The 15,614-nt window shown below is 31.7% G+C and overlaps 3 protein-coding genes across 5 annotated transcripts; 1 reads left to right on the top strand and 2 right to left on the bottom strand.

Annotated features, from left to right (window-relative positions):
* Positions 1-173: 173 nt before the first annotated feature.
* Positions 174-777, bottom strand: LOC103483893 (dirigent protein 11-like). Its single transcript, XM_008440730.3, has one exon. The coding sequence runs from the start codon at positions 775-777 to the stop codon at positions 229-231; it is 549 nt and encodes a 182-aa protein (XP_008438952.2). The 3' UTR covers positions 174-228.
* Positions 659-10,285, top strand: LOC103483894 (protein high chlorophyll fluorescent 107). Of its 3 annotated transcripts, XM_008440732.3 has the most exons (11): positions 659-807; positions 1,509-1,671; positions 3,055-3,199; positions 3,297-3,837; positions 5,984-6,127; positions 7,246-7,551; positions 7,664-7,723; positions 8,206-8,451; positions 8,622-8,732; positions 9,191-9,367; positions 9,572-10,285. In XM_008440732.3, exons 4-11 carry the CDS (start codon positions 3,355-3,357, stop codon positions 9,953-9,955), a joined length of 1,911 nt encoding a protein of 636 aa, XP_008438954.2. In that variant the 5' UTR covers positions 659-807; positions 1,509-1,671; positions 3,055-3,199; positions 3,297-3,354; the 3' UTR covers positions 9,956-10,285. The 3 variants fall into 3 exon arrangements, with proteins under 3 accessions (XP_008438954.2, XP_008438959.2, XP_008438955.2); XM_008440737.3 differs by lacking the exon at positions 3,055-3,199; XM_008440733.3 differs by having other exon boundaries at positions 3,120-3,837.
* A 1,066-nt stretch (positions 10,286-11,351) lies between these two features.
* On the bottom strand, positions 11,352-14,540 carry LOC103483892 (probable N-acetyltransferase HLS1-like). Its single transcript, XM_008440729.3, has 3 exons — positions 14,199-14,540; positions 13,961-14,118; positions 11,352-12,274 (listed from the first exon to the last, which is right to left on the bottom strand). The coding sequence occupies exons 1-3, from the start codon at positions 14,382-14,384 to the stop codon at positions 11,362-11,364; spliced, it is 1,257 nt and encodes a 418-aa protein (XP_008438951.2). The 5' UTR covers positions 14,385-14,540; the 3' UTR covers positions 11,352-11,361.
* Between the last annotated feature and the right edge of the window lie 1,074 nt (positions 14,541-15,614).

Here is a 15,614-nt window from a genome sequence, read left to right as displayed (position 1 = left end):
AATCAAAAAAATAATTTTCTATTCAAATTAAAAACTCAAATCTCAACATCTTCATTTAGCCTCTTATAAAGGGAAAGAAAAGAAAAAATTATAAATTACGTGAAAATTGATTCGTTAATCAAATGATCATTACAGTTTCTATTCGTTATTATGATTTTATCGAATCAAAAGAATTTAATTCAAACTCTTCGGAATTAAATTTGCAATTTAATTGAAAATAATAATAAATCAGTAGTGCTTAACTGTAATATTAAGCTTAATGACAGCTCTCAAATTAACCAAATCCATACTTTCGGTTTGCATAATTCCAAACCCCTTAACGAACCGGAAAAAACCGGTTCCCGAAACCACCCCAAATTCCCTCTCCTTCATAGTGAACAAATCGGAGCCTTGAATCTCCAAGCTACTCCCTCCGAACTCGCCGCCGCTAAAAATCAACGAGAACACCATATACAGCCCTTTCCCGTCCGATTGGGAGTTTATATACATACCCTGTGCCCTCCCGATCTCTCGAGACTCGATCTTCGGCCCTTCCGTCACCGGATCGTCGACCACAATTACGGTTCCGAACTCCAGAACGCTCGATTCCGGTCCTTTTCTCCCGCCGACAGTGATCGCGGATGCGTCTTCTCCGGTGAAATAGTCGTGCACGTAGACTACGAGGTTTGTCTGGTTCGGCTGGGGATTGAAGAGGTTTGGGAAGCCATTGGAGAAGTAGAGAGCGAGGATGGAGAGGAGGAGGAAGTTTGTGAAGGTGAGGAGACCGGAGACTGCCATGGATTTTGTTGATCAAGATGGAGATCAAAGGTTTGTTTGATTGATTAATTGATTAGTAGTCGGTTTTGATTAGGTTGAAATTAGATGCGACTGATTTGGCTGTTCTTGAGATTTTCGAGTTTGTGATTCGTCGATCTTCTGGCTTGATTGTCGATTCCTTTTGTTTAATTTTTTTTTGTTGGTGCATATTCCTTTGGTTTAATCATTGATGCTTTCGAATTTTTGATTTGTTTAATGCTTCGTTTCCAATTGTTTGATAGAATTACTTGGCGTTTTATGTCTTGGCATCTTTTTATCATCTTTGATAAAGCATGGAGGGAAAAGTTTCAAATATATAAATTTGATGAGGTTGAGATGACCAAGTCCCAATTTGAGCAAAAGAAAATGAGATTTTGAAAAATAAAGAGTCTTTGTTTTAAGTCAAATCTCGTATGAATTTACCAGAAATCCATTTTGGTCACATGGAAGGGGCTTTATCACCATTTAAGATAGGGGTATTCGTCAGTAGATGTCAGTAGATCGGAGTTGAATTTTTCTCTTTAGTAAAATTTTAAACTGATCTGGACACTTAAAAATAATTTTTGAAAATTTTCAATTTCAAACTTTTCAAAACCGATTCTGATCGATCGACTTCGATTTAGTTGGTCAAGTTCGATTTTTCGATATATCATGTTCATCCCTAATTTGAAGCTTGGTCTCACATATCTATCTCATCACACCCTTTCTCTTAGATTCTTGTCTCGTTCTAGAATGCAAATTGAATAGAGAGGGAGAAGAAGAAGAAGATGGTTGAAGCCACTTTTGTGGACTCACGGTGTTGGAACATGATCTTGTTGAAGTTGACCCACTACAGAAGTTGACACTCAAAGAAGAGAAAGATAAAAGGAAACGAAGGTACTTTTGTAAAATTGTTATGATGACGAAGTAACAAAAAAAAAGTCAAAATTCTTGGTTCTAAAAAGTAAAAGTCAAAATTCTTGGTTTCAAGAAGTAGAGCAAAAATCAATGAGGACATTGAAAATGGTTTATTGGTTTCTTTAATCAATTTTTCGAATTTTCATGGGGCAAGAAAACGAGGGTTATAAGAGAATTTGATAACCATCTCCATTTTAATATCATTTCTTTTAGAATTTTAAAATTATTTTTAAATATAATAAAATAAATTAAAATATTTACCATATATAGTAAAATTTTAGATTTGGTTAATAATAGATATTGATATACTTATATTAATGTCTATCAATATGATTGATATAAGTATATCAGTATTTATCAATGTCTATCATTGATAGAATTAGAAATTTTCCTATATTTTATAAATATTTTGTCAAATTTGTTATTTTTTACAATTCTCCTTTTCTTTATTATTATGATTATCATTTTTCTAATCAATGCACTAAGAATTTTTTTTAGTTAAATTTCAATAACAATTTTATATGAACTATTCTATTAACAACATTTTACTTAGATAGAAACCCTTTAGAAGAAGGGATGTTTTGGTAGACATTTTTTTTTCTATATCCTTGTATTCCTTATTTTTTGTTTCAATGAAAGTTGTTTATTTACTAAAAAATTTTTGACAAAGAGACCAAAGATAATACTGTGATCAAAACTAGGAGTACAAGTGTTTGGGTTCGAAAATTTACGTACAAATATGTCAAATTTAAGGTGACATCCACTATCTCAAATTTGCTTCGTTTTTTACCTGACATATTAGATAAGTTAATAAAATTAAACTTTGTAACTATGAGAGTGTGAAAATTAATAAGAGTTCACTCCTGTAGTGACAATTTTCAAATATTACTTTTATCTAAAATTAATATTTTAATTTTAAATATCATAAAATAATTTTCTTTTAAAAAAAGCTCCAAGGACCTTATAAAGATATTCTTGAAAACTCGGAGATTAAAAATGTACACTTTAAAAGCTTATGGATGAAATACACTTACTTTTACTTTGCAATAAGAAAAATAATCCATCTACCATATAAAAAGTTCAAGTTGTCAACAATAAGAAAAAAAAACTCGTTTATTTGTTTTGGTTTTTTAAACTTAAGATTCTCGATATAAGAATTTAAGGACTAAAAAAATGACATTTTGGAAGTTTAAAGACCAAACACTTTCGAATTTCAGAACTAAAAGTGTACTTTTTTCTTTAATTTTCATAAACAATTAGGATATTAATTTCGATTGGATTAAAATAATATATCCATATAAGCATAAAATAAATAGCTTAGGATAAAATAAAATTCTCTCAGTATTGGATATTTATCGACAGAATATCAAAAATCCACTAAACTGACCAACAAAAACTCTCCACGTGGTGCAAAATGTACTCTCAAGGATTAAAGTGCAGAGCCACTCCAACGATGGCCACGTGGACAAATACGTGCCAGTCACATTTCAGCCCCAACATCCCGAAAGTACCCTTTCCTTTCTTCCGCGGAACAAAACCGCATTAGCCGTACATCTTGAAGGTCAAAATCGTAATTTAGTCTATGTTCTTCTTCTTCTCCACAGCTCCTTCGAAAGCAAATTCAGACAGTGTAAACCGTTACCCAAACAAAACCGGAGAAAAATGCAAGTCTTCTCTTCTCCTCCTTCAACCGCAAGCTTCAATCTCTTCTCTTCCTCTCAGAGTTCAACTAACCTGTCGAAGTACAGATGCAAAATCTTCAATACACATCTACATTCGGCCCACAATTCCCTCTCCCTTCCGCCGTGCTGTTCTTCGAGAGATTCTTCGACGGCGGTTCTCGTCGCCGATCGATCATCGGAAGGGGCGAACGGAGAGGCGTCTGAGGAGGTAATTACGATTCGAAGGCCGGTTATGGAGTTTCCTAGCGAGGATGAGGAGACGGAGGTTGAGAGTAGCACTCCGATGATAGATGTAAGGCTAACGGAGATTGCAAAGAAGATGCCGATTTTTGAACCGGAGAATCGAGTTGATTCGAGTGCCCTAGAAAGGCCGCTGATTATCAATTTGGATTTGGCGTTGTACAGGGCGAAGATGTTGGCGAGGAATTTTCAGTATGATGAAGCACAACAAGTCCTTCAGAAGGTATTTCTTTTCACTAAAATATTGGGGGCCTTTTTCTTTTTCTTACTAATTTTGATGTTTAGGATCAAGACCCTAAACTTGAATAAAAGATCAAATTAATTCATATTCAAAATCAAATGTGTTTAGGTTAGCGGTTTTAGGTTCCATCTTCCATTTCGTAATTATATATAAAAAAAAGTATAAGAATAATAAATAACAAATAGCCTAAGGACTAAGAAGTCTTTTGTTGGAATTCCCAACCTATTGAATTATATGTAATGTTCAGGTTATGGGAAAATTTTAGTCATTAAACTTTAGAGGCATTTTAAAAAATAATAAAATATTGAAACTATTTACAAAATAGAGCAAAATTCATCGAATTTATTTGAAAATTTTACTATATTTTGTAAATAGTTTTATTTTCTATTTATTTGTAACAATTTAATGCCTTCCTTTTTAATAAGTAACTTTTAGACCTAATAGGCTTTGAAATTTGGTTGTAACAATTATTCTTGATTGTTTAATAAAAAAAACTAATTCCCAACCTTGATAATAAGGACTACACACACGTTTGATCCCACAACTGAGGTGTCAATAAAAACCTAGTTCGACTATTAGGATCATGAGGTTTATGATTCAATTCTCTTCACCCCTTTACTAAAAAACATCAATTTACATTTGATCTTTGTGCAGCTTCTATTTTGTCTTGTGAAAGATATGTTTTTAACTAGTAAATAGATTTTGGTATTAGTTTCTAAGAGTATGTAGGATAAAAAATCTGAAAACATAAATTTGAAAACAAGGGATTAAATGGGAACAGAGTTGGTGTTTCACGTTGTCAGATACGTGTTTGGTAGCAGAATTAAAAATTGAATTCTAATTTAAACAATCGTAGTTGTAGTTACCCACTAAATATTAATTGACAATATACCAGTAATAATTTATTTGTGAACATGGTTTTATGTTAAAACTTGTTTGTAGAATTATTATTTGCAATATCATATAATGTATAGAATAAATTGGAACTTTTGTCCCTATGATTTGGAAGAAGTTAAAATTTAGGTTTAAAGTTTATAATTATAATTTACTTCTATGGTTTGATAAGAACTTTTCATTTATAATTCTTATGGTAGATACTATTTAAGAAAATTTAACAAACCATAGAAACTATATATGAAGTTATATTAAACAATATGAACTAAATTCTAAATTTTAAATCCATACGAACTAACTTTTTACTTTTATCTAATGATAAAATTTGAAATTTAATATAACTTATAATAATTACATAATACATATGTAAATTAAAAAAAAATGAATTGAGTTTATAACATGACATGCTATATTTTTAGATATTTTCATCTTTATATAATATAATTATGCATTGTAAACTTTGAAACTGAAATTTTGGATACAATATAAACGTGAAAATGTTGTTTTCAAAATTTACACTAAATATCATAGTGCATCATAACAAAAAAAATTTATATTAAATTTTAGAGACCAAAAATGTATTTTATTTGTTAGTGAATAAAATACGCAAAATCTCTTTCATTTTGGTCTAGAAAACTATACAATTGTATAAGTTATCCTAAAAATTATTCAAATTTTGGTCATAAAACTTTTTTTTTTCTTTTTTTATGGCAACACTTGATTCTTAGTCCATACAGATGTCAGTTAAGCTCTAGTTATCATACTTTTTCATTTTTTCCTAATGAAAAGTTTGTTTTTTTCGTCAAGATAATTAAACAAATAAATGAAATCTAGAATTTAGGAGTTTTATCCGAAGAAATAGAAAGGCTAAACTAAGTTTTACTTTTAATAATTATTTTTATCTCATAAAAAATACATTTCAATTAATAATTTCAATTATCTCATAAAAAAATTTTATATGGGCAAGAGTTTAGTTCAATTGGAATTTAAGTGTACTAATAACAACTAAATCGCAATCTGAGCTTGGTTTAGCTAAACACAGACTTTGTTGTATAATTAGCAGCCCTTTAAAAGTGGATAGGTGTCCGGTTAAAATCAGTAAGAGTATGTTTAACTTTTTTCTTAATCTTTCGATGAAACAAGATAATTTCAGAAATTTAAAAAATAAATTGCTCTTAGATGAAACATTTAACTGATTTTCTTGCTACAATGAAAATATTGGGGGTGAATTTAGTGTATAAATAAATGGCCGGAGGATGGGCGGGCTTATGTAGCATTGGGGAAGATGTTGGGAAAGCAAATGAAAGCAGCTGAAGCAAAAGCAGTGTATGAGAGAGGCTGCCAAGCCACACAAGGAGAGAACTCCTACATTTGGCAGGTCAGTTTCTTTTTTCCTTTGTTTTTCGTTTTTTTTTTTTTTTCCTTCTTTCAGTCTAATTTTTAGAACATCCTATTATCAAGAATTTTAAAAATAGTTAGTAAAAATATGATAGCATTGTAGTAAGGTTTGGGATATTATATGTGGAGATACCCTCTAGATAAACTTGGTAACTTAAGAGTCCTGGTTGTCTCTTGAAATCTTGAGGATGGGAAAACTTTCTCAAAGCTGGGTGGAATGAGATATAGACTGTGATTACAAGGTTAGAAGTGAAACTTCCAACACTTCTGATTTCTAATTATAATAATAGACTATTCCATTTTGACTTGAGCTCAATCATAAAAATGGTTAGCCCTCTTGTAACTTAGTCAGTGTCCCTTTGTGAAATTTTCTTTTGTTTCTGTAATTTTGGGTAGATATATACACCTTACTCCCTCTTCCCTCCTGGATTCTTAGCCTTTCATGTTCTTTCCGGTCGCTAGCTGTTCCTTGAAAGGGCTGATACTTTTTACGGCTTATTTTTCAAATTCCTCTTTTGTCATTGTTATTAGTATTTGAGAGTGATTTTAAAATGGTTAAAATCCCATTTGTCACGTCGAAAATCACTTTCCAATCATGATTTTGATCTATCAATATGATCATTATACGATCACAATTAATTTATTTTGAATGATTGGAAGGTGATTTTAAAATTTTGAAAACTACCCCTTGAATCAAACAGATTAATAAAATAGACTGAATTGAGTTAAGTTCGATAAGTTTGAACTATCTGGGTCAAAAGTTAGTTTCTTTATCACCTTTCTATTTTTCTTAATCCAAAATGCCGTTGTAGAATACTTCTACTGACTTCCGGCATGGGACTTAAAAGGTGCAGGCTAAAACTTAAAAACTGAGAAAGCAGATATACAGTTCATTGGACCTAAACTCTCCTTATCCGTTGTTTAATTTTAGAAAGAAGAAAATTGTTTATTTTGGCCAAAAACTCACCTAAGCCGACTCACTTACCGGTCATACCCTGGTAAGAAAAACATGCTGTACTGGGATTTCATGTAATGTTTGGAAGCAGGTCTACATTTCATTTTCTCAATTTTTAGCTACTGATTGCACACTTGATATAGTGCTGGGCTGTTCTGGAGAGCAGGATGGGGAACATCAGGAAGGCAAGAGAGCTGTTCGATGCAGCCACAGTAGCAAACAAGAAACACATTGCAGCATGGCATGGCTGGGCTGTGCTAGAGCTAAAGCAAGGGAACATCAAGAAGGCCAGGAATTTACTCGCCAAAGGCCTCAAATACTGTGGTGGAAATGAGTATATTTACCAGACACTTGCACTGCTCGAAGCGAAATCGAATCGGTATGAGCAGGCTCGTTATTTGTTTAAGCAGGCTACCAAATGCAACCCCAAGAGCTGTGCTAGTTGGCTTGTGAGTACTTTTAGATCTCATTTTCCCCTTCGCCCATTCTGTTCTGAAATATTATCATTATTTTCAGTTGCCAATCCATCCTGTAATTTGGACATGATCATGGTATGTGCAGGCATGGGCGCAGCTGGAGATGCAGCTGGAGAACAACTTTCTTGCTAGAGAACTATTTGAGGTGATTTCCTTTAATTACTTTTAATGTGTGATTTCCTCAATTTAAATATTTTATTTTTGCTCCCAGACTTTACCAGTGGCTTTAAACACGCATCTATTGGTCAGGCAAATGAACAAAAAGTGTCTACATGAGATTTGCATCGAATAACTTATTAGAAAATTAATGAAAATCTTCAAGTAAGTTTTTGTGAAGCTTAGAAACTTGCTGTTTTATAATGAAAAACATTCCGAGTGTTCTTTTGAGTGTTTCTCTTTTGTAGACTATTTTCTGTATTCACTTGTATGCTCTTTCTTTTTTCTCATTGAAAGCTGGGTAACCGTACCCTCAAAAAAATTGGTACGAGTTTTTACCAAAATGGAGCGAACATAAATGCATTTAAGTTATATAAAAGATTTAATATACCCTAACCCATTACCTAAAATTCAATAAAGACTGACTTTTGTGGTAATTTAACAATGTCCGTTTGTTTCTTTGTTACCTAGAAAGCCATCCAGGCCAGCCCCAAGAACAGATTTGCGTGGCATATATGGGGACTCTTTGAAGCTAATTTGGGAAATATCGAAAAGGGAATGAAACTTTTAAAGATAGGCCATGTCCTCAATCCAAGAGACCCTGTTCTTCTTCAGTCTCTTGGTTTATTGGAGTATAAGAACTCTTCAGCAAGCCTTGCTCGAGTTTTGTTTAGACGTGCATCTGAACTGGATCCAAAGCATCAGCCTGTGTGGATTGTATGTGTTAATATGTTAGGTTCCATTTAGTAACATTCTTTTTTCTGGTTTATGTTTCTTTCTTGTTTCCATGTTTTAAGGAACAAAAGTGTTTGGTAGAAGATACTGGAAACTAAGATCAAGTTTTCTGTTGTGGTTCTATTAAAAAACTTAAACTATGGCTTATGCAGGCATGGGGATGGATGGAATGGAAAGAAGGAAACATAGTGAAGGCAAGGGAGCTTTATCAAAGAGCATTACTGATTGATTCAGCTAGTGAGAGTGCAGCTAGATGCCTTCAGGTATTAATTAAACATACTAATTGAATTGTCAATCTAGTTTTGAATTGTAAACCTCTTAAAGTTTTAGAAGAAAATTGAGCTTTCATGGAGAAAAATGTAAGAATACTCAAGATATAGAAAAAAATAAATCCAATAAAAAGAAAGCCCCAAACAAACCATCAAATCCAACGAAGTCAAACGAAGATCATAATAACAAAAATGTCTTGTGACAGACCCAAAGAAGCCTTATACGCTATTCTACTCTATATCGTCTAGGCAGCTTTCCACTTTCTTTCTTCCATAATTTGTCTATCATGTCGTGCTAAATCTTCTAAATTTTGTTCTATTAGGTCTACTACATCACCATTAAATTAACAGCATGAAAAATAGGGACTGTGTAGAAGCATGATTTAAAGTTCGAGAATCCTTGATTCAGGCTTGGTATCGAAATGTTAATTACTTGGATTGTTTTAATACAGGCTTGGGGTGTTCTGGAACAGAGAGTAGGCAATCTGTCTGCAGCAAGAAGATTATATAGATCCTCTCTAAACATAAATTCTCAGAGTTATGTAACATGGATGACGTGGGCAGCATTGGAAGAGGATCAAGGGAATGCAATCCGAGCTGAGGAAATCCGAAATCTCTATTTCCAGCAGGTCAGAAGCTCAGTTACACTACATCAACTCAAAGTGTACTTTTAACTAGTTCAAATCTGATATTGAAAAGCTGTCACATTCCCCTCAATTTTAAATTGGCTGCTGATCTTTTAAGCTTTTGAACAAGTAGGATAGAATTATAAGATTTTGAAATTTGTGTTTGTGTCATTAATGTCTAAGAGTGTGAAGTTTGTTTTGCAACAGCGAACTGAAGTTGTGGATGATGCTTCATGGGTTATGGGATTTTTAGACGTTATTGACCCAGCACTGGACAGCATAAAGAGACTGTTGAAGCTGGAGCAAGACCCATTCGCCGCATCTAGAACAGCAGATGGAGGTCCTCGAAACGCCTCCATGGATGACTCGGCTGCTTCCTCTTCTAGTAACAATGTGGTTGAAAGTGAAACTGGGTTTGATTTGGATGCGTTTATTATGAAAAAGTTGTCCATAGACACATCAAAACTTGAAATTCAGCTGGAAACAACTCGGCCCAAAAGGTTCAAGTATCAAAGGAGGCAATTGAAATCAGAAAACAGACAAGAAATGGCTGTTTCAAAAAGCCAAAGAACAGAATCATCATCAGGATAATTGCCATTTGGTACATTGTGAAGGCAATACAAGCCAGTTTTAATCAACTGGATTTCTTCAAAAAATATGATCAGAGGGAGTTCCACCAAGTTTCTGCCAGTGAACCAGATCTACTTGATGATCTTATAGTTCATTCCAGAGAAAAAATGGTAGGAATGTTTTGGAAGTCTTAGCTTTCCCTCAATATAGGGTTATTCAGAAAGTTGTTTATATCTACAAGGATGAAGGAAGAAACACTTCTTTCATTGTCAATGTGCCCTCAAGGTCTACATGTCTGAAAGAAGCCATAATGTAAATAACTTTATAAGTTTATTATTCTTGATTTTCTCACATGATTTCTCTCTCTCTCTCTCTCTCTCTCTCTCTCTCTCAAGTCTTTACTGAAGAAAATTCAAAACTGTTGCTGTGTTAAATAAGTAAGATCATAGTTACAAACCATTTTGCTATATATATATGTATACATATATTTCAAATAACTACAAGTGATTTGTGTTACTCAATGCTGCATACACAGTATTCTTAGATTTTGTGAAGAAAAACCTATGAGAAGATGGTGGGAGCAAATGCAAATTTCAATTTCTAAAGAGATAAGACACTCGCATTGCCCATTTCTTCTACCCTGTGTTTATCTGTATCACATGCTGCCTTCAATTTTGCATATAATGTTGTGTGTTTATAGAGAGCAAGTCCAAATTTTGAGTGGTGGAGATGGGATGAAAAGCTCATTTGTCGAAATAGATGGTTGCAAACGCAAAGAAGAAAAGCTATACTGTGAACATGGTTGAAACAAACTCAAACACCAAAAAGAGGAAAGTTAGGGCAATGTATTTGAATTCATGGAGATTAGTTTATGATTTGATTGTTGTTCAGGGAAAACATGTTTTCATGCTCAATGCTTGGGTTTTTCTTTTTGCTATTGGAGATGTAAGTCTATTCGTAGGACTGAGATTTTGGTTGTTTTTCTGCTCTAATGTATTGTCTTAATTTTTAATTTCATTATTCAATTTATAATATGTGAGGTAAAGCAAGAAAATCGAACGACTTTAAAGTTGATGGTTCAAGTTCATGTCAGTTGAATTATGTTCATGTTGTCAATTTGTAATAATTTTTAGTTTCAACTAAATATATATTTACATTTAAACGTTCTTCAACTGTGATCTTGTTTTTAATTTGTTTTCAATTATTTTTAAATTTTAGGGTTTAGATTGATTCAATTTAATTTCTTGACTTATCATTTATCTAATTAACTTTGGTCATCTATGTCATCAATACCTCCATCGTCATTCCAACAATTTAAAAGATGATGGAGACAATTGTTTACCGTTAATTTGTTGTCACCATCTTGAACAAAGTTTGACATGCAAAAAGGAGCAAAATGGGGTATGAATATATATATATATTGAAATCTAGAAGTCTCTTGGGTCAACAATCACATTTGCAGCTGTTTCCATATCTTTTGACAACAATGTTTCATCCTTTTCATCATCACTATGTACACTCAACCTTTTCAGGTACAAGTTATCATTGACGCGAGACATGGAAACGTTCCGTGGGACGTGGTTAATGATTGGATCAGAAACAGACAATTCAGTAACAATAGCCTTGCAATCCTTCTCGTCTTCAGCCAATCTCGACGCAAAAATCCATATCGACTCGACAAGCTCTCCCACTCTCTCCCCCTCCCCAAAGATCCCATACAGGAAGAAGAATCCAAATGACTTCCCAAAGGACACAGAATTTGGCATTTTGAAGCAAGAAACGAACTTTTTTCTTGCACTTTTCAAGAACCTTAGAGGTAATAATTGATCACTTTTTGATTCCCTTATCTGAAACTTATATGCTTTGCAGGTATTCCATATGCTAAACACAACCCAAGAACTTGGCATTCTTTGGTAAATCTGATCTGAATCTTTTTGTGAACAAATCAAATGATGAGTCCAATCTTCTTGATTGAAATAAGAAACCCAGGTGCCAAGACTTAGTTTTTCCTTCAAAATCATATCAAAATCCATTGGATATACTCCTCCTTTAGTTGTGAGAGTGTTTGTATAGAATGAAATGGCTTGTTCTATGTTGAGTTTCTCTGTTTTTATTATTTCTCCTTTAGAAATAATATTGTGATCTTTTGTTGTTGGGAACACAATAAGTGGTTGTCTGAAAATCACCAATGAGCTGAATTTTACATAGTTGCATTTTTTAGTGAAGAGATTCTTTGAGGCTTTGTTCTTCTTCTCTATTGCTAGAAATGCATAATTAGCTCCATTTCTTATAACCCATTCTTCAACTGAGTGTACAAGCTTTAGTCCAATTCCCATCCTCCTACATAACAATAATAAAATATATATTATATATAAGAAGTCATCTTAGAAATTTAGATTTATAATGGCTTTATAATGGATAGGTTTTGGCCATCACGAACATAGTTTCCTCCACTGGTTAAGGTATATGTGTAGTCTCAATCATTATCTTCTGTAATAGTATGTTCTAAATACCCTCTCATGAAAACAATGATAAGATTAGATATTGATTGAAATTATTATTTCAAAGGTCAATAAATCGATCTTCTTGTTTTTTAATTGTTGTATTAAACAAATTAAATATGTGTTGAATGAGATGGTATTTGAACTGTGCACAATTTTGATTGTGTGATCGGTCACACAAATTCTTCTAAATAAAAAAGATTGCTTAGATTAAGTTTTATTGCATGCATTCGAAGACATGAACCTATCGCAAAATTGCATACTCTATTCACATATAGTTGAAGTATTTGTTTGATACGAAAACATGAACATAGTGAATAGTAAATCTCTTCGCACCCAAATTAATTATTTTATAAACAAAAATATGTATTTTAATTAACCTTTTGAGATATATATATATATATATATATATCATACTCTAAATTTTTAACCAGACCGTCGGATTTTTTTAAAAATGATATTCATCACTTCAAAATGTGAGTTTACTTAGACTTTTAGAATAGTGAACAAATAATTTTGGTCAATCAAAAGTACTTTTGAAAATATAATTATTCATATAGAAATTTTTCATATAAAAAAAAATATCAAACTGTTTTACAGAAATAACAAAAAGAAAATTATGATAAACTCTAGTAGACTTTTATAACATTTATCAATGATATAGACTTCTATCAATTTCTAGTATCGATAGACTTCTATCATCATCTATATAAACGATAAGAAATATAGAAATTTTTTTCAAAAACTTGTAAATGGTTAAGTCAATTTTTCTATATTAAAAAGAAAAAAAAAACTCGCGTTTTTAATATGATCAACATAACACATAACTAAACAACAGTAACCTTTTCCAAAATTCGTCAAAACTTTAAAATCATCCGTCATCGTTCTACGAGTACAAAAAGTAACTTATCTAAAACTACACTAACAATATAGTTATTCTACAATTACAAAAGCTGCTAAACTATGTAATATTACCGTAAAAATATTTCTTATGAGATGTTTAAAATTTTCTTAAGAAAACACTTCAAGAGTGCTATTAAATGAGTACTAACTTCGAAAGAAGAAAAATTACAATGTGTCTTCCATTGAAATTACTTCTATATATTAAAAAAGTAATCCCCTACATTACTATGAATACATTATGATCTATATCAATATAAGTTTTTAAACTTTAGTAATAATTTGACACACGAAAATAAAATTAATATTTAAATCATAATAAAAGAAACATCACCAAAATCCATCGTTCTCCTATCGAGCTACTTAAAACAAAATGCTAGCCCTAATTTTGGATATCACAAATTTCAAAGTTTTATATCAAAATGAATAATATATTTCAATGTGTTGAAGTTCCATAGTTCACGTAAATCAAATTTATATATGAGTGATAATAAAAGAAAAATTACTAAAATTCATCACTCTCCTGCCTAATAAAATATTGCTAGCCATAATTTGGAGTATCTGATAAATTTTAAAGTTTTGTATATATGTAATGTACTATTGACTTTAAAGTCACATTTCATACCTATGTGCAGGCGAAACACGAAGTCCCAATATGCAACCAATCTTCATCGTATTAGCTTCTCCGACACCGACACCGACACCGGAACGGGCAATCCCCAAAGACTTGATACAGCCTCTAACCACTCCCACAATCTCTCCATTTTCTGGCAGCTCAGCCACCTGTTTTAGAGAAATTAAACAAATGAATTACAATGAAAACAATGGATTAAAAAAAGAAAAAGAATCATATATGAACTGACCAACATAATATGAAGAGGGAAGAATGTAATCCTACAAAGAGGATCACCCATCATATTTGTGAAAATGGAAGCTCCTTTTATTTTAGACCCAATTTCACAGCTTCTTTCTAGTTTTTCCACCATTTCTATGTCTCTATTTTCCTCATTGAATTCTCTTATTTCAACTTTTATTTTCTCTTCTCCCATTTTTCTTTCTTTTTATTTTCTTTTACCCCAAAAATAACCAAATGGGTAAGAACAAAAAAAAAAAAAAAAAAAAAAAAGTTAAGATTTTTTTTGGGGTGGGTTTGGAAAAGACAGTGAATTTTGAATCTTTCTGAAATGGGATAGCTGCCACTCACCAAATGGGTAAGTACCCTCATGTGTTATTGTTATTTGCCTTCTTATAGACCTTTCAAATAATCAATAAAATCTTTTTCTTTTTCTTTTTCTTTTTCTTTTTCCTTTTCTTTTTTAAATATTAATAATTCAATCCACTGTTCATTGTGATATTATGCTTTCTTTCTTTCAGACAGTTTGTTTTTGCTTTCTAAAATGATAAGGATTTTTCATTGAAGTTCAAGACAAATTTGACCAATTATCATCAATATATGGAGTCTCTTTTTCCTTTTTCTTTTTTCTTTAATTACATTTTCATTTTCTGTTTTTGACTTCTGAAATTAAATATTGGTTAAATTACACTTATAATGGTTCTTTTCTTGGTTATTGTCTTTTTTTAAAAGGCAACTAAAAGAAGATGTGTATGTGGGTCTTTTTTTTCAAGATCTAGAAAATTATTATTGAAATGTTTCATTAGAAAACTAAGAAGATGCTAGAAAAATTAAATTGTGAGGAAACGAACACAATTCAAACACAATTTTATATGTTTATTAAGTAAATTTTAAAGTATATTTAGTTTAGATATTATTTTGGTTCGTGCATTTATGGTTTTGGTTTGAAAATAATTTTTTTTGTTCACTTTTACTTTCAAAATCATTATTTTATAATAATTAGTCCTTCTGCTTTAAAGAATAGAATAAATCATTTCATTCCTTTCATTTTCACTCTTGAAACCCTAAGGGGTGTTTGAACAACCGTGATGAGATTAAAATGTACGCAGTACAAATTTCATGTTTTGATCGAGTGTTTTAAATTCGAATTATAATCTTAACTTCATTTAGTACTGGTAATTTTCAATTAAATTAAACTCTATTTTCGATCATTTTTACTTTTCACAATTTAATTTTTATTTTGTCTTAATTCGACATTCGTTTCAACACTGTTCTGATTTATAGTAATTTGATTAAATTTCAATTCTCCAAACATCTCTAAAGTTTAAAGAATATAAAGTTCATAAACTTTTTGAAAGGATTTGAATAACGCAAAACTAATGAATAAATTAATGTTCAAATAATGACATGCTTTTTATACTATCAA

Source organism: Cucumis melo, chromosome 6 (genome assembly GCF_025177605.1).
Source record: "Cucumis melo cultivar AY chromosome 6, USDA_Cmelo_AY_1.0, whole genome shotgun sequence".
NCBI lineage: Eukaryota > Viridiplantae > Streptophyta > Magnoliopsida > Cucurbitales > Cucurbitaceae > Cucumis > Cucumis melo.
This window is presented reverse-complemented; position numbering and strand designations above follow the sequence as displayed.

Bases quoted from the DNA above. Each gene is read 5' to 3' on its own strand.
- LOC103483894 (XM_008440737.3), top strand. From the start codon at position 3,355: ATGCAAGTCTTCTCTTCTCCTCCTTCAACCGCAAGCTTCAATCTCTTC. The intron at 6,128-7,245 runs GTCAGTTTCTTT...CACTTGATATAG, and splicing joins AGAACTCCTACATTTGGCAG to TGCTGGGCTGTTCTGGAGAG. The intron at 8,452-8,621 runs GTATGTGTTAAT...TGGCTTATGCAG, and splicing joins AGCATCAGCCTGTGTGGATT to GCATGGGGATGGATGGAATG.
- LOC103483892 (XM_008440729.3), bottom strand. From the start codon at position 14,384: ATGGGAGAAGAGAAAATAAAAGTTGAAATAAGAGAATTCAATGAGGAA. The intron at 14,119-14,198 runs GTCAGTTCATAT...TCTCTAAAACAG, and splicing joins TCCCTCTTCATATTATGTTG to GTGGCTGAGCTGCCAGAAAA. The intron at 12,275-13,960 runs GTATGAAATGTG...ATTGTTATGTAG, and splicing joins CGTGTTTCGCCTGCACATAG to GAGGATGGGAATTGGACTAA.
- LOC103483893 (XM_008440730.3), bottom strand. From the start codon at position 777: ATGGCAGTCTCCGGTCTCCTCACCTTCACAAACTTCCTCCTCCTCTCC.